General features: G+C 43.0%; 1 protein-coding gene across 2 annotated transcripts in view; it reads left to right on the top strand.

The window, feature by feature from the left end:
* Window positions 1-1,289: 1,289 nt before the first annotated feature.
* The window catches only part of MTFR1L (mitochondrial fission regulator 1 like), a 26,211-nt gene continuing 6,653 nt past the window's right edge, over window positions 1,290-20,847 (top strand). Inside the window, exons 1-7 of one of the 2 annotated variants that reach the window (XM_048500664.1) lie at window positions 1,290-1,412; window positions 7,224-7,346; window positions 8,824-8,921; window positions 10,472-10,576; window positions 11,561-11,670; window positions 13,366-13,577; window positions 17,126-17,438. In XM_048500664.1, the coding sequence (XP_048356621.1) occupies window positions 8,847-8,921; window positions 10,472-10,576; window positions 11,561-11,670; window positions 13,366-13,577; window positions 17,126-17,438 (815 nt within the window). In that variant the 5' untranslated portion in view covers window positions 1,290-1,412; window positions 7,224-7,346; window positions 8,824-8,846. Of the gene's footprint in view, window positions 1,413-7,223; window positions 7,347-8,823; window positions 8,934-10,471; window positions 10,577-11,560; window positions 11,671-13,365; window positions 13,578-17,125; window positions 17,439-20,847 lie in introns of both variants that reach the window. The other variant, XM_048500663.1, reaches the window with a different exon arrangement.

Raw genomic sequence — 20,847 nt, 5'->3', positions numbered from 1 at the left:
GCGGCCGCAGGAGCACATTCCCTAACCGGGACATTTCCCAAAGCCCAGCGGGACATGGGACACCTCACGCAAAAGCGGGACGGATGGTCACCCTACTCTTGTGGTATCTCCCCTTTCCGTCTTGTCCAGTTGCTTGTGACTATAGTGGCACCTTAAAGACTAGCAACATTTATTCCAGCATGAGATGTCACATCTCTGGAGCTCACTTCTTCAGATGCAATGAAATTTTTCTCTTGGTGCATCTGAAGAAGTGAGCCCTTCCACACTTCCATGTGTCATAATAAAATTTAAGTATTTAAAGTGCCAGTGGGATTCAATTTTGTGGTAACAGACTAACAGGCCACCCCTTCCAGAAATACTAAGTAAGTGATCACTACTGCTCAGAGGATTATCAGCTGATCACTACTGCTCAGAGGATTATCGGCTGCCCTCTCCCCTCCTTGGAAGGACTCTATAATTCCCCAAAAAAGCCCAAAATATTCTGAGAGACCCATCTCATCCAGCACACTCTCTTTGTGAACTGTTACTATCCGGCAGACGATACAGGTCCATCAAAACTAGGACAAAGAGGCTTAGAGACAGCTTCTACTCTAAAGCTGTGGCTATGCTAAACTCTGCGGCTTCATGTTGATGTGTTTGGGGCTGTGTAGGGATGGGTGGAGGAAGGGGAAAGTGAGGATGGGGTATGAGTCTGAAATTGTGTGCACCGAGGAATGCTGCTGTAAATTTCGTTGTGCATGCACGATGACAATGAAATGCTTATGCTTATACAAGCTTTACTGAACATCCACTTTCTCAGATCTTTGTTGCTTTTAGTGTCATAGCACTTTATAACATACGGATGACAAAAACTGAGCCACCTTGAACCCATATCTGGAAAGGCAGCCTGTATTTCCTAAAGAAATACACACTGGGGGAAAAAAATCCTTCAGGTCTATTCCTGACGCCTGCGACTACAATACTAAACAGAAGCTAGAGAGGACCTGGGTTCTGAGGCTGCAACCCCATGTACATTTCATTGGGGGGCAAAAACACACAAACGCGACTGGTTTCCGAGTAAACAGAGCTGAGCCGTGAGCCACGAGGAAAAGATGCTCGAAAGGGGCGCCCCTCCCTTGTCAGCATCTTCGTGCATGCCGAGGCCTGCGGGGATAATTTATTTCCCGCCATTTTGAGGCACCAGCCAAGAAAGTGGGGGAGGGACAGCTTAATCCGCTATTTTTTTCCGTCAGTATCGCGCATGCGTGCTAAGGGGCGGTGGGTGGGCACCGGCGGGGAGGCTGCGGCGGCGGAAGGGCGACGTGGGGTTGCTGGGAAGCGCCTGCCGGATTCACGGGGCATTTTCCGCGTCCGGGTCGGCCGGCGTCGTCGAAGGGGTTTGTTCGGGGGGTGGTCTCCACGCCGCTGGACGGGTAAGGGATGGAAAGGGAGGGGGACAGGCGAACACGCAGTGGGCGTGTCAAGTGAACGGCTGAATAGGGGGTGGGGGTGGTGCGCTCGCGGGCATGGTTCGTATCCCCCCTATAATTTGTATCCCTGCGCCGTGTCTGCCTTGCCGAAGCGCTTTATGACCATATTAGTCATTGTTAGGAAATAAATCGGTGGCTCGCAAGTTGCCGGTTTGGTTCTCCTAAGAGCACTAGACGGGCGCCTTAGGGACAGCGTATAGGTGAGAGTACCTCTAAGCAGGTACAGAGGTGTCCTCTGAGCAGATACAGAGTGCATTTCCTTTTTTACTGTGATGAGTTCGCTCCGCTGCCCGCGTATCAGAGTTCATTTTTGTAATGTGAGGAAAGGTTCTAAGTCCAAGGGTTCTAGGTCGAACGTTTTTTTCCTACGCAAATTCTAGCGCGTTAAGTGTTGCAGCAATAAATAAATAATAGCGCTGAAATGAACTGTACAGACTAGCAACAATTATTCCAGCGTAAATTTTTATGTGGCAGAACTCACTCTGAAGTGCTTATGTTCGTTGTTAAAGTATTACCGGACTGCCGTTACAATAGATTAATGCAGCTGCCCTCTGAAATAAATGTGGCAGTCTTTTTTAAATACTCCTTTTTTGTCATTTTTTGTTTAATATTCTTCAATACAGATTATCAATTACAGCACAACCCTGTATATATGTCTGCCAGTTGGTGGGCATTGACATGGGTGGGTTAAGATTGCAGTAACTCTACATGTCGTAGGATTGTGCTTTAAGTCTTTAAAGTCCTGCAGATCCTTTTTAAAAAGGCAATAAACTGTTATATGCAAGAAAACGGGGGAGCTGCTGGAATAGGAGTGGTGGTGTGAGTGGAGTAGGCTTATGGGAGTTCGACTGGGTGAAGGTGTCGGTATGCAAGCAAAGGGCTGCTTTCTTTTTCTCATCCTATCATGCCTATTATTTCCCTTTTGTAAAGTAAATATTTCTTGTTTCCCTCCATTCTCTCCTGTCCCCACATTTAATTATCTGGTGCTGAGAACATTTGTAGTAATTTTCTTGAAACAGTGAACTTGCTTTGTGGGAGGTGGAGAACACAACTCTTATTTTGTTTAGAGAATAGGATGTTGATGTCAGTTAAGCCTCTGTGGATATTTACTCAGAAAAAATTCCTACCAGATTCACAGAACTTGCTTCCAAAGTTGCATATACAAACTTACAGACTTGGTGATATATTCTCCTTCTTCCTGTTCCTTCAAGATGGAAACCAAAGCGAGTGGTTACTTAGGCCAAATGTTCTTGTAATCTTTTACTGTGTTTTTTCTTGTGTTGTTTGGGCACGCCCTAAACATTAGTTGTGTTTTTGGATTAATAATGAGCTGCTGTCTTGTAATACTAGAAGTCTTTGGTTTCCTGGTCTGTAGACTTTTAGATCAGTGGTATGTGCCTGTTTTGTGCTGGCGGAGACAGTGAGGCAGCTCTGCCACCTTCATATTTATCCAGCAAGTTTTTAAATTTCTCTTTGAACAGTGTCTCCTTTTGCTACCCAGTTCTTCTGCTGTTGAACTGGTGATGAAAAATGCTGTTAAGCCACAACCAAATTAACGATAACTCCATTGGGTTTTCAAGGCAAGAGATGCACAGAAGAGGGTAGGCTTCAGAAGGTGGTGCGGGGGGGAGGTGGCTGCTGCTCTGCCCTTGGCCTGTGGGGTCCCATAAGGTTCTATCTTGTCCCCATAGGCTTTTTGTTTAAGATCTACATGAAACTGCTGGGTGAGGTCATCTGGAGATTTGGGCTGGTTGTCAGCAACATGCAAATGACACTCTGCTCTATCTCATGATTTCAGTTGATCCCCAGGAGGCTGTAGAAGTTCTAAAGCCCTGTGTAGTTTAGGACTGACATACTTGAAGGACTGCCCTACTCCCTTATGAACCTACCCAACCATTATGGTCATCTTTGGAAGCCTTGCTTCAGGTGCTCCTGCTTCCTAAGATTAGGTGGGTGGCTTCTTGGGCCTTCTTGGTTATGCACCAAAACTCTGGAACTTTTTCCCCTGGGAGATTCATCTGTCTTCTGATGGTGCCTTCCTCCTGTGGGTGAAGACTTTTTCATTTCCTTTGGCATTCGATCAATGATCCCTCCTTCATAACCAATGTTTTTAGATTTTGGAAGTGTTTTATCTGTATATTAACTCTGTTTTAAAACACTCTAAATTAGTTTAATGATGCATGTTTGGGTGGGGGGTTGATTTTAATGGTTTTATAATGTAATCTTTTTCATGTGCGTTTTAAATAGTAAGCTACCTTGGCACAGCCTGTATAAGAGCAGAAAAGCAGTATATAAGCAGTATGTAAATTTTGTAAATAAATAAGAGGTGATCTGTCATTGCCTGGGCCATTCAGATCCGATGCTGTTGAACTGTCTGGGAGTTAATCCTTCTGTACCTCATTCTCTCCCCCCCCCTACCCCCGGCACCTCATTTCTTTCACTGTGGTTACTTCTTTTAGTCTTCTGCCTTTGTTGGGAGGAGGGCTTTTTATTGGAGAGGCTGAGGTCTGGAAGGATTTACACTAGATTTCTATATTTTAGTGTTTTTAAAACAAAAATAATAATAGTCTTTATATGGTTTCCCAGAATCCCACCTTTTCCCTTCACATCAGGGTTTAGGAACTCTTTACCCAAGGGTCCAGGAACAGGACCATGCTCTTTGAACAACAGAGATGTTTATGAGATTCCCCCATGCCTGCTGCTGACTTGCTTCAGAGAATTCTCGTGCATCCTTTTTTTCCTTGGGATTTCATCACCAGTTATATTAGCTGAAATAGGGTGGGATCAGGTGGTCCACAGAGCCTCCCAGTTTCATTTTGGGGGCATTCTTCACCTCCCCCCCCCCCCCCCCCAGCACCTCACTGTTCTTTGGACTTTGTATTACGCAGGTGCAAAGACTGGGGGTTTTGTATTTTGTATCAATTTTTTAATTAAAATAGATATTACCGGTACATCTTTCTTCAAAAAGGAATTCAGCATAGTTTACAATAAAAGGTAGCTTTAACTGTAAGTGTTACCCAGAATTCCTTTTGTTCTCTTCTGAGGAATTCTGCAATGCTTGGAGGAAAGGTGGGATGAAAGTATATTCTGATAGGATACTACTTGTGTGAATTTGAGTGAGTAAATAAACTTTCTCTTGTGTTCATCCAACCTCAGAACATAAAAAAACCAACAGGGAATCGTCTCTTAAACCCGATTCTCAGCCCACATTTGGAGTTTCTGAGTTTCACGTTTACTAGTAATCAACTTTGTTAAGTTGTCAGTTTCTTTTTAAATAGAGTTGTTTGGCTCCAAAACAAATGTTCTCCTAGGCTTAGCTATTGTTGTATTGTCGAAGGCTTTCACGGCTGGAATCACTGGGGTGTTGTGTGATTTCCGGGCTGTATGGCCGTGTTCTAGCAGCATTTTCTCCAGGATCCTCTGAAAATGCCAGCCACAGATGCAGGTGAAATGTCAGCAGAAAATGCTGCTAGACCATGGCCATACAGCCCGGAAACCACACAACACCCTTAGCTATTGTTTTTTGGAGGGAGGTGTCAGAAAATTATTTTGTGCCGTTATCTTGGGGAAAAGTTTTGTTTTTCATGCATAACTATTTAGATATTGGGCTGGTGACTAATAAGTCACTAATACTCCTTCAATTGTCTCACCAGAATGCATGTAAAGGAAACATTATAAAGGAACCTGGATGTAAGAACTGGGGTGGGGGGTCGAGAACATAACCTTTTCATTCCCTCCTTTCCCCAATCACACAAACATATCCTTGCTGTCTTGGGCCGTTTCCGCACGGCCTCCCTGTCGCCTCCACGCCGGCAAGAATTCTGCCGGCGTGGAGGCGAAGGCCGTTCGCATGCATGCATGCGGGCGGCCTCAGCAGAGCCACCTCTTCCCCCTGCCCCGTCCCACTCACCTTGTCCCCGTCGTTGCCTGCTGGCCGTCGAAGGCTCGCCCACGCTGCCCTCCGACCTCCAGGGGTCGGAGGACAGCGTGGGCGGGGCTTCGACGGCCAGCAGGCGACGACGGGGACAAGGTGAGTGGGACGGGGCAGGGAGACAGCGTGTTCCCGGCGGTGCGATTCGCACCGCACCGCCGGGAAGACGCTTTCCCCCCAACAACAACCCTTTAACAACCCTGGGGGAGGGGGAGCGCAGTCAGGTCGGTGCTGCTGCGTTGCAGCAGCGCCGCCTGTGTGAATGGCGGCCTGGGGGCGGCGTTTTTACCGCCCCCAGGCCGTCGTTTTTGGCCCAAGCGGAAAGGGCCTTAGTGATTATTCTTTTTCAGCTGAGATAGCAGCTAAATGTTTCCTTATCAATAGATTTTAGTATCTGATCAGCTGATATTGTAAAAATCCTACCTTGGCTTCCCTTCTCTTCTAGGCAGTCTGTAGGCCCCTGTGGCAGGCCAGTGCTTCCATGTACTCAGTAAGGAGCTGGTATAGATAATCCCCCACCCTGACTGAGTAACTTCTCAGAGAACCATTCACTGTCATGTATGTTCTGGTTAACTGAGCTGCTATGGCATTACCCTGCATTTGCCAATGTCTTCACCTTGGCTCGCATCAGAGGAGGCTACTAAAGAGTGAGCTTCCTAATGTTTTTAATCAGATTTGTTGCTGTTCATCAAGTGTCTCAGCTGACTTTCTTACTTTGGAAGGTTTGATGACAAATGCAGTAAAAGTGAAGCATTATATAGGAAGTAATTAGCCAACATTGTAAAAGTCCTTATTGAGAAACCTTACTATAGTGATATTGTTGTTTAGATCATCTGCTTTACAATCATCTTCTTTTACGCTTATTCTACAATTGGTTAAACCCCTCTTTTATATAAATAAACTGAGGCGAGGAACTAGGAATTAATATGCTGGCTACACCAGTAACGTGTTAGATCACAGAACCTCATTTTTACTCAAGAGAAGTTGTGCATAATCTGTGATGTTCTGTTGTAGCAGTTGTAGCCCCAGTGGGGCTGGAACTGGATGTCCTTTAAATATTCCTACTTTACTGTCTGCTTGCGTATAAGGCATATTCATAGTTTCTCCCAACAAGTATCAAAGATATGCTTTTGAAATAGACCTGGTTTTGAGATGCTGGGGAAAGGAAAGTAGCTTACAAATGCATTGTTACAAAACAAATGCATTATGTTGCAAGGACAAATCTCCAAAGCAAAGATTCTGGGTATGTCCAGAATCCCCTGAAACTTGGAGAGATGAAACTGCAGTGAATTGAATCAGATCGTTGTCTTGTGTAGCCCAGTATTGCCTACTTGGACTCATAACAGCTTTCCAAGGTCCCAAGGAAAGTTCTCTTCCAGTTCTGAATCTGGACCCTCTGCTCCATATAGGTCCCTAATACCATCGAAACCCATTATTCTTTTTGGGAGGGTTGCGTAAGGGTTTCGTGGGACGCTGTTTTAGGACATAACTGTTGTTTTAAATTGTATGTATGATTTTATATATGATGTTTTATACTGTACACCGCCCTGAGCCCTTTGGGGATAGGGCGGTATATTAAATCAAATTAATGATGATGATGATGATGATGATAATATGTAAAAAAAAAGCATGTGCTGTGATATACAGCCACAACCTCTCCCCAACTTGACAACTTTTGATTGGTAACTTTACAGTTGTGAATATTTTACATTGCTCTTTTGGTTTATTGCTAGAGTTGAATGATCATGAACACCAGAAGCAGGAAACTTCTTTTTGAAAAACATAGCCTCTTCTCCTTAAATACCTATGTTTTCCATCTTCAGATCAAACACTGGTACAACTACAAAATTTTGGACCACTGATATTCTTTCCCCTTTTATGGTGAACGGGACATCAGCAGCAGTTTCTTCAACATCAGGAATATCTGAGCCCTTTCTGGTTATCCTGTAAGTTCTAGATTGAGGGGAGGGAACTTGCAATGGGAATGGCACGAGTTATATTTCTCCTTTAACATTCATACCCTTTTGTGAGTTCTGTAGTGCTTTTATCTGTTTCACAGGTCAAAGGGGTAACCCATACTGCCATCCTAAGCAGATTTATGCCTTTTCTAAGTCTGTTGAGGTCAGTGGGCATGGAAGAGTACAACTCTGTAAATGAGGTCTTCAAAAGGGGGAGCAGGAATCATAACAAGCTTAATTCTGTCTGGAGCCAGCTGTAGGGAAGAGCCCCCCTTCCAGCCTCCAGTGATGGGGTATATCAGATGGAGGGCAGAGGGCAGGGTTAACAGACCCTTTTTCATATTTGAAGCTCACCTGAGATTTGCACCCCTAAGGAGCATGATTCGAGTCCTGTACCGCCATGCTACCTTCTACTCCTCCTTCTTGTCTTCTACTGCAGATCAACATAGCTTCCCTTAAAAAGTATTTATAGTGAGTTTTAATATCTGTTTTCTGACTTTTTATTTTGTGGACTCCGCTGGGGGCCAATTTTCTTTGAAAAGCAGGAAAGAAATATAATAAATAAAAGACAAGGTCTGTCTTCTCTGAATCACCAGTTTTCTACTTCAACAGAAAACTGTTGTCAGTATAAAAGCTGATAAAGTTTGACAATAAAGAAGGTCAAGGTTTCTTATTAATTTATTTACTTCATTTATACCCTACTTTTCTCACCATTGGGGAGTCACTGTGGTTTACAGCATTCTCCCCTTCTCCATTTTATCCTCTCAGTAGCCCTGAGGGATAGGTTAGAGTAAGACTGTGTGACTGGCAGAGTGGGACTTTGAACCTGGGTCTCTCAGATCCTAGTCCAAAGCTCAGATTTGGGGGGGGGGGGGGCCTGAAAAAGAATGTTCAAAGATAACATAATGTTTGTGGCAGAGTTACTTGTTTCTAGTTTCAATTTCTGTCTTGTTTGAACCATGATCTTTGAAATGCCATTTTAAAAATGTTCTGAGTGGAGTGGTTATTACATGACTCTCCTTGGTAATAATTTGGTACAGTGATTTAAGTACAGGGCAGCTTCGGTAGGTATAAAGCTAGCATAACACTTCTTGTTCAAAAAATCCTCCCTCCTGCTTGCATATTATGCAAATAAACATTTTTAACCAGTAGCAAAATCAGGGCACTGAAGCAAATTGCCATGGGAAATCAGTTGCATTAGTGTTGAAGGATACTGTGATAAGCGCTGGCCAGGAATATTTTCTACAGAGTGCATTAATGCTGTCTTGTTGGATGACAAAATTGCTAGTTTGTCTTCTTGGCCCTGGAGTCTGGAATGATGAGATGGCTGGAATATGAGTTATATAACTACTTATTGCATAACTAAGATTCTTCATAAGGATTATATATCTGCTCAGTTCCTTTAAAGTTTACAGAGAAATTGCTCAAACCATTATTCTCAGTGAGCAAACAATTCTTTTTAAAGGTGCAGTACTATGAAGCTGTCGCATGATTTCCAGAGCTGCAGTTTTGGCCGTTGATTTATTTGTATTTCCTGTCTGGTCTGAGATGGAAGAAGACGCAGTAAGTACAATGGTAAAATCAAAGTATTCTGGGAGAACTGAGTGTACTAATGGTTCAAAATCTCACTGTTCTGCACAACACTTTGAAGCTGTGACTCTTCTAATTAGTGTGTCCTTCCAGAACCTGCTCCAATACTTGGAAGGAAAACCTGACAGATTCCATCCATTTTTAAGTAGGATTAATCTTTTGGTGTTCGAAATATGCACACAGAAACTACAATTTATATGCTCATAGATTCCACCCTCAAACATATTTTGAAAAGGGTTGGCATTTTTGACTAAAGCCTTCACAAGCCATGGAAGGAATCCTCTCGACTTCTGGCAGTTTTTAAAAACTCTGAAAAAGTGTTTGGCTACATGGTATCATGATATTATCCCTAAGTAGCAGAGTTAACAGTAGCCCTGATCACGTTACAGTGAATGCCTGTTATCGTATGTACAGTGTACATTTAACTGTCCTTTGTACGTTTGTTGAGTAATTGTCATGTTACAGTCAACACAAGAACATGTGACACATACCCCATATTTACCCAATTTCATTCATAAAGTCATTTGTGAAGGGAGTTTTTAAATATTTATTAAAATATAAACATGAAACTGATACAAAGAAAATTCTGAGACACAGAGTACAGTGCTATTATAGTTCTAAGATGGAGTTTTTAGGATATTCTGCCTCCTAAATGCTTTCTGGAGAAAACCCCATTCTCCCCCTGGCCTTTCACTTATAGGAGGCTGCTTTATATTCTGACCCACAGATTTCCTTTTTCTGTTTGCAATCCAAGCCAAGCCTTTGTTGGCATCTAGGCTATAAAGTATTACATAATATACAAAAATTTAAAATACACAGAAATTTAAATTAGATAAAAGACATCATCCAGTACAACATTGCATGGAGTTAAAAAGAAAGGAATTAATACAATCATAAAAAGGAGAAGAATAAAAATTAGCACCCTTTCTTTGGAAGACGTAGTTTAATGGCTTCTTGCAGAAATTTAGCTACATTCTCACACATTTCTAAGATGGGGCTATTTAGTAGGAAGATCAGCTTGGAACTATCAGAAAACTCGGCCCTGTTAGCTATCTAAGAATGCAGTAGGCACAGTCATGCAACCTGGCCTTAGCTTGGCTGGGGAAGGGGGCAGTAATAGCTGTGGGGAGGCTTCGGATTCACTGGTCCTGTGTTCCTTTCATCAGAAATGTGGCCAGAGGAACTGCTAGTTTTTATGATTGAAATTAAGCTTTGCTTTGGCTATTTTGTTGTTTGTTTTTGCCACACCTGCCAAATAATCACTCCTTTGTGTTAACAGGAAGTGAGAACATGTCCTTTCCTGCGCCATGCAGTCTGGTCCATGTTTGGACAGCAACCAACAAAATGTTTGGAGAAAATTAAAAACTGTTCTGATTAATAGTCTTCAACTGTCCAATTTGCTTATTATTCTTTAGACTGGGACTAGTCAAATGCACAAAATTAAGATGCATTCATTTTTTTAAAAAATAGCGACTGTAATTAATGTACTGATTAATATAATTAAATATTTTGTCAACCCTCAGACTGTCCCAATTTGGCAGAACAAACCTTACGGCTCGTCACGCAGCTTTGTCAGAAAAATTGGAACAAACCTGCCTTTAAAACCGTGTCCTAGAGCAAGCTTTCAGGTAAAATGGTGCATGCTTTGGTGCAAAGCAGTTCTCAGTTGCTTTAAAAAAAATATGGTTGATTTTGCTCTGATTGGTTTTAATTTTTTCAGGTTTATATTGAATTTCTTTTCTGTTTGTCTTATTGACTGTATTTTATTGTTTCCTTTCCTGAAGGAGGTTATTGTTTATACTGTTGTATTGCTCCTGCTTCTGGCCTTTCATTATACTATTAGAAATACATACATAGATACTTAAGAAATTATTGCAAAATGAAGTCCAGTTTCATTTGGGCTTGGAGGGGCTTGCTCGCCCTCCCCTGGAAGGGGGTGAGAGGGGGCTTTTAGAGCCCCAGAGCAGCCTGGGGGAAAGGCATCAGGCTGCTCCAGGGCTCTGAAAGCCCCCTCACTCACCCTCCACTGGGGTGGTATGATTCAGCCGTTTCGGCAAACTCAGCAAAAAATTAGCTATCGTTTCTGCTGAACCGGTGCAAACTGGCTGAATCCCACAACTGCACTTGGGTTTTGCTGAAGTTTGTTCTCAAGACTTTCTGAGAATGAATGCCTCAAGACCTGTGTTGATGCTGCAGAAAAACAAACTATGTAAATTAGCTATGGGTCATGAATGACTTTCAGTGTAATGATTCTGCCAGTCCAATGTGTCTCCTGGGGATGCAATTTTTTTAAACAAAAAAGCAACCTTTTACAGTGAAATTGTCAGAAATATTCTTGTTTAAGACAGCTTCAGATACAGGGAGTGCGATCAACCCTACAGAACTGCTGTGTGTTTCTTTTCTCTCTCAATAACAGATTCCACTCATCATCGGCCTTGTTTAAACATTTTACAAAACCGTAAATGGTACATAATTTGGTATCATTTAAAGCATTTTATAATGTGTATACCTAATGTCTTCATAAGAAGTTGCTTTATAAAACAAAAAACAGATCTTTGTGGAACCACCCAGTAATTTTATTCTTTTTCTGTCTTCCCCCCCACAATTTCAAGGCTCTACCAAATGTTTCAGATCTCTATTTAAATGACGCTCCCCCTGTCCCCACCCTGGCAGATGTCGCATGGATCGCTTCAGATGATGAAGAAACGTATACTAGAGTCAGGTACAACCTTCCTTCCTTTTTCACTCTTAGTGCCTGTTACTTCCCCTTGTTTAATAAAAATCAGGCACTCGTCATAGCTGTTCTGCTGTCTACTCCGCCCCATATCTTCTTCCAGCTAAGTGTGATCACAGGCTTCAGGGTAAAAGCCGGGTTCACTGAAAGGTTCAGAAGTCTATTCTTAGAAATATAGAGATTCAGTTGCTTAAGAAGCAGGTTGTTTTAATGTAACTGGGACAGTTAGTTTTAAATAAATAGACTGGTAGTATCAAGTGATTGCTCCAGAAGAATATTCACATGTGTTCTGGACAGGGGCGTAACGAGGCAGCCCTGGGCAAACTGTAGCCCTGGGCAAAACCTGAGTTAGATGCCACCCCAACCCCACCCCACCCCATGGGCGGCCACTCCACCACGACCAAATTTTTTTTGCACCAGGACATTGGTGCCTGCAGGGGGTGCATTTTTAGACATATCAGCGCCACAATTTCAGCGTATCATCAGGAGACTGTCCTTATGCTACTCCCCATGTTTGGTGAGGTTTGGTTCAAGGAGTCCAAAGTTATGGACTCCCAAAGGGGGTGCCCCATCCCCCATTGTTTCCAATGGGAGCTAATAGAAGCTGGGGGCTACAGTTTTGAGGGTCCATAACTTTGGCCCCCCTGAACCAAACTGCACCAAACTTGGGGGGTGCCATCATCTCCAGATGATACCCTGAAATTTTGGTGCCGATACATCAAAAAATGCACCCCCTGCAGGAACATCCTAGAAATTTGCCCAAGAATCTTTGTTCTGCATTGAGTTTTCTGCATTGCTGTCAATGGGGGTTGCAGGCTGTGGGGGGCACAATTCTGAAGGCACAGTCTCAAAACTTTCAGGGTCTCATCAGGAGACTGCCCTAATGATACCCCCAAGTTTGGTGCAGTTTGGTTCAGGGGGGCCAAAGCTATGGACCCTCAAAACTGTAGCCCCCATCTCCTATTAGCTCCCATTGGAAACAATGGGGGATAGGGGCACCCCCTTTGGGAGTCCATAACTTTGGACTCCCTGAACCAAACCTCACCAAACTTGGGTGGTAGCATAAGGACAGTCTCCTGATGATACGCTGAAATTTTAGTGCCGCTAGCCAGGGGTAGGGAACCTGTGGCTCTCCAGATGTTCAGGAACTACAATTCCCATCAGCCCCTACCAGCACGAACATCTGGAGAGCCGCAGGTTCCCTACCCCTGCGCTAGCCTAAAACTGCGCCCCCTGCAGGCCAAAAATGGAAAACCACTAAAATACCCAAAAACAAACCCAGCATTTTGATGCCCCCCACAAAGTGATGCCCTTGGCAGCTGCCCACCTTGCCCAATGGGCATTACGCCAGTGGTTCTGGAACATAGAGGTGGACAAAATGTCTTTCCCCGAGTGGCTTCCTAATGAGGAGATGGTTTTTAAAAAGTTGGAAATATCTGTGAATTGACTCTCTCATAAAATGTTATAGGGGATTTTAAAGAATGGAGAGAATCGCACACGAAAAATAGATCTTCCGAGGGGAGATGGGAAAGATTCAAGAGTCACAGGTTAGGTAATATGGGCAGTGAGGGAAGTGGTAAAAGCAATTAACATTCCTTGTGGGATACAGCAGCTATGGGGTGCTTTTAAACTTTTACCCATTGGGGTGAGTTTATTGGAGCATTTTGGGTTTCTGAATTCCAGGACAGACTCTCGTCCTCTAAAGCACAAGTGGAAGCCCAGCCCGTTCTTTGTCATACAGCGCAATGCCTCTGTCCCAAACTTGAGAAAGCAAGAAGAAAAGTTATTGGCTTTGAAGAAACCAGGTTTACCTGCCTTGAGTCGGACCACAGAACTCCAGGACGAGCTGAGTCATCTGCGGAGTCAGATAGCAAAAATTGTATCTGCAGATTCAGGTAAGAAGAACAGCGTCCTGATGTGTTCAGTGACACCACCCTAAACTCTGATGTTGGAAATTAGCACTGTTACACTGCCACTGGGAAAATGGTATTGCAGAAAACATTCACTCCTAATGTTCCACAGGGTGTTCGATGGGTGGAACTTTGAATTGAATTTGTTCCCTACCCTCAGTAGCAAATGTAGATTAACCTTCCAAAATAACACGTTAGGCTAGCAGCTTGAAAATTATACTCCTAGATATGCAAACAGAAGTAACAGAGAAGGGTTTGGGAGAAAATGCAGTTCACCTTCTAAAGAATGTCTCCTGCTGCCTGACTACTAACTAGGAATTCTGTTTTGGAGCTTACTAGTAAGCCAGTAGTTAAACTCCCAAGGGTTAACCTGGGAAGGGCAGAAAGCCTGCTGTGTGTTTTGGCGAAGAGGTAGGGGGAGAGAGAGGCTTCAGGGTGAGACTTTCATGGACCCAGTAGAACAGTCCCGCTTCTGTGCTGAAAGCTCTCCTGCTGTTTTGGAGGCTGAAAATCTCAAGGTTGGCATCTGACTGTGGAGGAGAGATGTGATCCCTTAGAAGGGACCCATTCCTTGGATGATGAACCAATATCCTTTTGAATGTTCTATGTAGCTTCTGTAGTTGCAAGGAGGTAGACTTGGTAAGATGATTCAGTTTTTAGGAGTTGAGAACGGGATCTGTGATAAGCATTCTGACTTCATGGTGACTTGACTACCTGATGTGAAGATTGTGGACATCACATTCTCTGTAGATAGACTGATAGTGCTGGGGAGGTAAGCAATTGTGGTACACATTGGCACCAATGGCACTGGGAAATGTAGTCACATGGTCATTTGCAAAGGCTATTTACTCCTCCCCCATTTGTCTTTTGGAGGTATTGTTCATGGGTGACTGCATAGAGGCTGACTTTTCCCTCCATTGAAGTTTGTGTACTGGCAAAATTTGGTTGTGACCAAAATGCTGTATAATGGAGATTTGAGCTTGTGTGTGCGTGCATCAATTGCTCCTGAGCCCAAAGTGGATCCTCACTCTTTGGCTAATCTTGTGTCTTCCAAAACCAGCTGTTTGCTTCTCAAACAATAATTTTCTTTAAAGCTGTGTTTTGAGGAATGGACAGTAACATCTGTCAATCTTTAGGATACACAATTTTGTATTAAGTATAGCAGTTATTTTTGAGAGTGATAAAAATTCACTGTGGTAAAATGCAAAAAAGCATTGTTTGTGTAAATAGACATTTCAGTCCAACTTACCAGAAGTAGGTGAAATAATGTATAATTTGATTAGCACCGATGAAGCGTGAAACATGAAAATTTGGTGTCCTAGAAGTGTTAGTCAGCGTCCAATGAAATCTGAAATTGTGGGTGGGCAGATTATTTTAAATCCCTTTGTCATAAGTAGGACTTTTTTGATTTAGCCTTAGTACTGTTGCCTTAGCATTTCTTTGCAGATTTGGGGGTGGGGGACAATGCAAAGCCTAGGCTTTTAATGGAAGGAAATGCTCTAGATAAAATTTCATACTCATTTTAATGTCCATGAAACTTCTGTCTGTTCATTGTTTGTTAAGTGAAAGGGATCTTTTGTTGGTTTCAGGCCAGGATACATATTTTGTAGTCTTTGCCATGGAAATTTTAAATAAGTATCCCCATGGTGTATTTGAATGTTCTGTGTAGAGGCATTGAATTTTAATAATTTGGTTGCCTTGGGTTTTTATTATTTGGAGCTAGCAGTGTGCATGGTATTTTAACAAACAAAAATGGATCCCTGCCTCCAATAACTTATAGTCTTAGAAGTCACCATGAAGGATGCAGTCAAGGTGGAAGGAAGACACAGGCAAGGGTAATAAGGGAATTAAATGCATTGATTGATTATTGTATTAGAGGTGAAATATTTTTATTAGTAGTAGCTATAGTTGGGGAAGTGTCCCACTGAAGAAGAAATAACTTGTTGGTAATATTCATTTCTATCTGTTCTCATTTTGTAAAAGTCTCTTGGATGAATCAGTGCTTTAAAATGAACACAACCCATTTCCACACCCCACTTAAAAAAAACCCAGTTGTCCCCTTTTGCCATATTTTCTTGCTGTGCTTTAGCCTACATTTTCTTCACATGCATTTTAGCCTGGTCTGGTCTTAGACACCTTGGTGCCATAAAACCCTAATCTGGCATCCCTACCATTCTTTTTCAAAAAGAACTGTATGCATTTCAGACATCAGGGCTGAATGAATCACTGTTTTCTGTCACCTGCTCAGTTTATTTTTTGGATAAGAGACAAGATAAAGCTTTACTGGATACTCTCAGTTGTAGCAGATTTGAGATTATTGGGACTGTGTTGTTGAGCAAATATTCTAACCAACATTCCACTATGCAATTATTTTTGACTAATTATAGAAATTTGGAAAAAGCAATATCTAAAATTTACAGTTGACCAAAACCATGTCAGCCTTTCCTTCCTATCTAGATTTGTATTTCATTTTCAGTATTGTGCCAGCAAGATTTGGTGCTCAACTGAATCTTTGTATCAGTGTGTTTACAGTGCAGTCTTATGCTGAATTACTGTTGTCTGAACCCACTGATTTCAATGGTTTCAGACTGCAGTAAGTCTGCATTGGTTTGCGCTGTTAATGTGGTTATGCTTTTTCTGTGGTCACTGCCTGATGTGGTTCTGAATGAACCATTGAGTTGTATCCGCACCAAATTTCCACCAATTCCTCTTCCCTGCTTCAGACCTCTCTCACATCATTCCTCAGGTTCCCTATCCCAGGAGCAACATTTTGTGGAGATTAATGGATGGCAGCAGAGAGGAAACTGAGAGTCAGGAAAATTTCCATTCCATGAATAGAAAACTTAATCTGGATCTAGCCTATTGTTCTCTTCAGCACCTAAAAGCTATTTATACTGGATGGAATTAGATTGAATTTAGCTCTCATTACAAAACTCTGTATTAGCAGTGGCCATTATATGTTCCATAAAATCTTTGGGGATTGGGCCCAAATCCAATAAATAACAACCACCACCACCACCTGCATCAGAATCTAAGTCTTGCTATGACCAGTGGTTTAAGCAAAGAAACTGTGTTTGCCTAAAGGAAGTTCACTCACTTCCTTAAGGTTTCTTTTTTTTTTTGCATCATCCTACTGCACTGGAGTGCTATTAAGGAATGACCAGTGTTGCAGCTGTTCCTGCATATTCCTGTGCGCCCCCCCCCCCCAATTGCCACAAGGACTGATTTTACCCTTTAGAGAGATGTGTTAAGTTGTGACAGTCATGTGAAGAAAAAGTAAAATACTCCCTGTCCTGATCTTCAAAACAGTTACCTGGGGCTGCCAGTTAGCATTTTAAAAAATCTGGTTTGGCACTAAGGATCACAGAGGAGGCCTACAATATGGGGGTTTCTGGGTTTTTTTTTCTGGGGGTATGGGGAGATACTTGGCCTAGACCAGAACTTGGTGTGTGTTCTACTACACAGCATGTAAATAAAAAGAACTCTGATTTGGCACTAGGTTTACTTCCATGTGTATTGTTCTTTTTTTCCAGCTTCCTCTTCATTAACGCCAGATTTATTATCTCCAGGAAGTTCAAATGTATCTTCTCCCTTACCTTGTTTTGGATCCTCATTCCAATCTACAACTTCCTTTGTCATTAGTGATATAACGGAGGAGGAGGCAGAGTTAGAAAGTCCAGAGCTTCCATCCGTTTCCTTGCTTTGTTCTGCAACCTCTGAATGTTGTAAAGCAGACCCAAAGGATTCCGACGATGAAGATTCTGTGTCCCTGTCCAAGGCCAGCAGTTTTGCAGACATGATGGGCATTCTTAAAGACATTCATCGGATGAAACAGAACAAAGACTTGTAAGTTTCTTTTTTTTCCCCCTCCCGTTCCTAAACGTCTTGTTTCTTTTCTGATTGGACACTTGCTGCGTGCTTTGAAGGTGCATTGGTTGGTCTTTAGAGCTCTGATTAAGATTTTCAGTTCTAAAGTGTTTCTGCTGCACTGTCACAGTCCTCACAATACATGTTTTAAAAGCCTGTCCCTTCCAATGTGGGGCCAACATCCACAACATTTTCTAAACAGCAGATGTTTTCTTTAACTTGCTTGTCTACACATTCCTGTCATTGGCACTGGTGAGCCTAACAGAAAAGAACCTAAAGCCTATTCTATAAACAAGCAGTTTGAGTCACCGTTTTGGCAGTGGAAGTGGTTTTTAAAAATCTCCCGAACCCTAAATGTCATAGACGTTGCTCCAGCTTTGGCTGTTGAAATGCATCCTCCAGATGCCCGATTCATTTTATGCGTTGCCAGTTAGAACCAAAAGATCCATTAAGCATTGTACTGTTCATGGATGTAAAATTCTGGGCTTCGATTGATTGAAATCATCAAGAGTTCTGCTGACTTCTAGACACAAAGGCTCCATAGTCTCACAATGTGTAACTGTGCTAGTGAGATGGGAACATTTGTCAAGGAGGTCAAAAATTCTTGCCAGTGATATTCTAGAAGTTCTCTTCATTAAGAGGATAATTTAAATCATTGCAATATGGCTTATGAATTTAACATACTTCTAGAATCAGAGGGCTTCCAAGTTTGGCGTAAGCAGCAATGATACCATGGTAACATTGAATTAAATTCTGTATTATATTTATGTTGTAATTTTATATTGCCAGTCTAGGCATCAGCTGCATCCCCCCTCCCCCCGCTTTGCTCTTTATAAAGTTAAATTGTATACAGAAGGCAGAATCCCTTAGAGTTTATAATCTTGTTGGAGACCAGAACTGGTAGAAACAGGACTAACTCTTCATATGAGGATGCTGCATGGCTCCCTTCTGAATTGCTGATTTCAAAGTTGTTCCAAGTCCAGTTTTCAAAAGTTATCTTGTAGGCGTTGGAGAGTGTTTGTGTGTCTTGTTTAAATAGAGGGAAATCTCATGAACTTTTATTAATGTTGTTATGTAGCAAGAATTAGCAGAGACCATACCATTTCAGTTCATAGTATTTTGTTTTAGTAACTTGACTCAGATGTGTTAAAACATGGGGAAAACTGGGTGACTAATCTGTTCTGTTAAAACAGCCTGCATTGCAGCCGTATCAGCAAATGTGGGTCACGTTTTGTGCAGCATAATAGTTACTACCCTGAATAAGCAAAGCTTTTCAAAGGGAACTCATGATGCAAATGCTTCACAAAAACTAGATCCCGACTGTTGGTGGTGACATGTCCAAGCACTGAGGGTAGAACTTTGAAACAGAGCGTGCAAGCATGAAAGGCGTCTTGTTGGGTAAGACCAAAGGTCTGCGCAGTCCAGTATTTTCCCAGAGAAGTCAACTTCATAGAAACCCACAAGCAGAGAATGACAGCATCAAGGCAGCTGCCTCTTCTGGTTTCCCCTCCAGAAATTAGTACTTAGGGGTATCCTGCCTTTGGAATTAGTGACTCCATTCAGTCATAAGGTGGGTAAACGCCATCTATGGGATTTGTGTAGTTTTCATTTAAAGTCTACCTCCTTGCAACATCTCGTGACAATCAATTCTGTATAAGTTGCATATATGTAATGTGAAATGAATGCAAAACATGGCCACTGCAGCAAGTCGCCTTGGCTTAGTTCATTCTTTAGACTTTTTTGGAATGATGGGATCACAATATAACTTCCTTTTTCTGTAGCCAGTACTGGATACAAGCAAGGAAGGTCTGATATTGTATATTGTATATATTTTAGGCATATGCCAGTTGTGAAGAAACAGTGACTAGAAGGGTGGCAACAGGTAGGAAGTAGTTGTACATGAACACTAGAAGATGTCTTAGAGCACTAGTGCAATTAGCTTTGTATTGTCTTTTCTAACTGGTTTTGATGCTTCAGAAATCTCAAGCAGAGAAGGGCCTTCCACTAACCTTTGCCAGCTGAGGCGCTGTGGGTTTTGAACTGTGGACCTTTATTATACAAGTATTTGCTTTGTCCTCATGCTATTGTGCATCACATGATTGCATAGATTCAGGATTCATGTGAAACAACTGGTTTAACTGAGTAGAAGAGCTGGGCGACTTCCATTTATTTTTTAGGGCATGTGGTTTTTGTTTATGTATGTATCGATATCTCCAATTCTCAACACGGCCAAATCTGTGGATCCAAAGACTGGAGCTATGAACAGATAAGACAGATCTTCGTACAAGCCTGAAACAAGTCTCAGGTTTGCAGAACTATCTGAAATCTTTTTTAAAAAACACACAAAACTGGAGGGATGACACCCCTGTCCCCATTATAGAAATAGTGTCCTGTAGCTTTAAGGCAGTTTCCCTCTGTGACCATTGCTGGGCAGCCACAATAGTATTGCCTGTTGAAGTTTTGTTTTCCTTCATACAATGCAGTGGAGGGAACAGCAGCATTTCCAGAGCTTTTTGGGCCTTTGGGGGAGGACTCATTAGTGCCAGGCCTGGCAACAACCTCTGGATGACTTGCTGCTATGCAATTTGTATGATTCACCCAGGCCTGCCTGTTTGCTGCTGTTCAGCAGGCGTTGCCCTGTGCAAACCAGTGTGGTCTACCAGTTAGAGTTTCATCTGGGAGACCCAGCTCTGAGTCCCCCCACTCAGTTGTGAAAGCTTGCCAGGCAGTCATGAGCCAGTCACACACAGTCAGCCTAACCTACTTCTTAGTGTGGTCATGAAGATGAAATGGAAGAGAATGCAGTAAGCTGCTCTGGGTGCACATTGTAGAGAAAGACGGGGTTTAAATATAGTAAATTATAAATATAGCTGAAGTTGGGGGGCAAATAAAAGAGAAGTTTGTTAGTAGATGGAAGGAAAGAAGGAAGGAAGCAGGGGATGCCAGGGGGAAGAAAAAGGGGTGAAGGGGAACTTGAGGTGCCCCTCACAAGAACATGTGGGCTGCGCACTGCATAACTGGACCTGGGCTTGTGCCCAGCACTAGCCAGACTTTTCCCAGGAAGAATCTGCCAGGGCCACGAAGGAGGGGAAACTGACGAGGAGGGTAAATTGGCTAGTGCAGGGGTAGGGAACCTGCGGCTCAAGAGCCGCATGCGGCTCTTCTGCCCTTGCACTGCGGCTCCACGAGCCGAGCCGCTGGCCCCATCCTTGCCCGCCCTGCAGGCAGCAGGGTGGGTGCACCAACTGCCCGCAGCTGGCTGGGCCGTGCTGCAGGCTTCCCCTCTCGCCTGCCCTGTTGGAGCAGGGCGGGTGCTTTTCTGGAGGCCGGCGAGGCCGAGCCGCTGTCCCCATCCTTGCCCACCCTGCAGGCAGCAGGGCGGACGCAT

Source organism: Sphaerodactylus townsendi, linkage group LG06 (genome assembly GCF_021028975.2).
Source record: "Sphaerodactylus townsendi isolate TG3544 linkage group LG06, MPM_Stown_v2.3, whole genome shotgun sequence".
Taxonomy (NCBI): Eukaryota; Metazoa; Chordata; class Lepidosauria; order Squamata; family Sphaerodactylidae; genus Sphaerodactylus; species Sphaerodactylus townsendi.
This window is presented reverse-complemented; position numbering and strand designations above follow the sequence as displayed.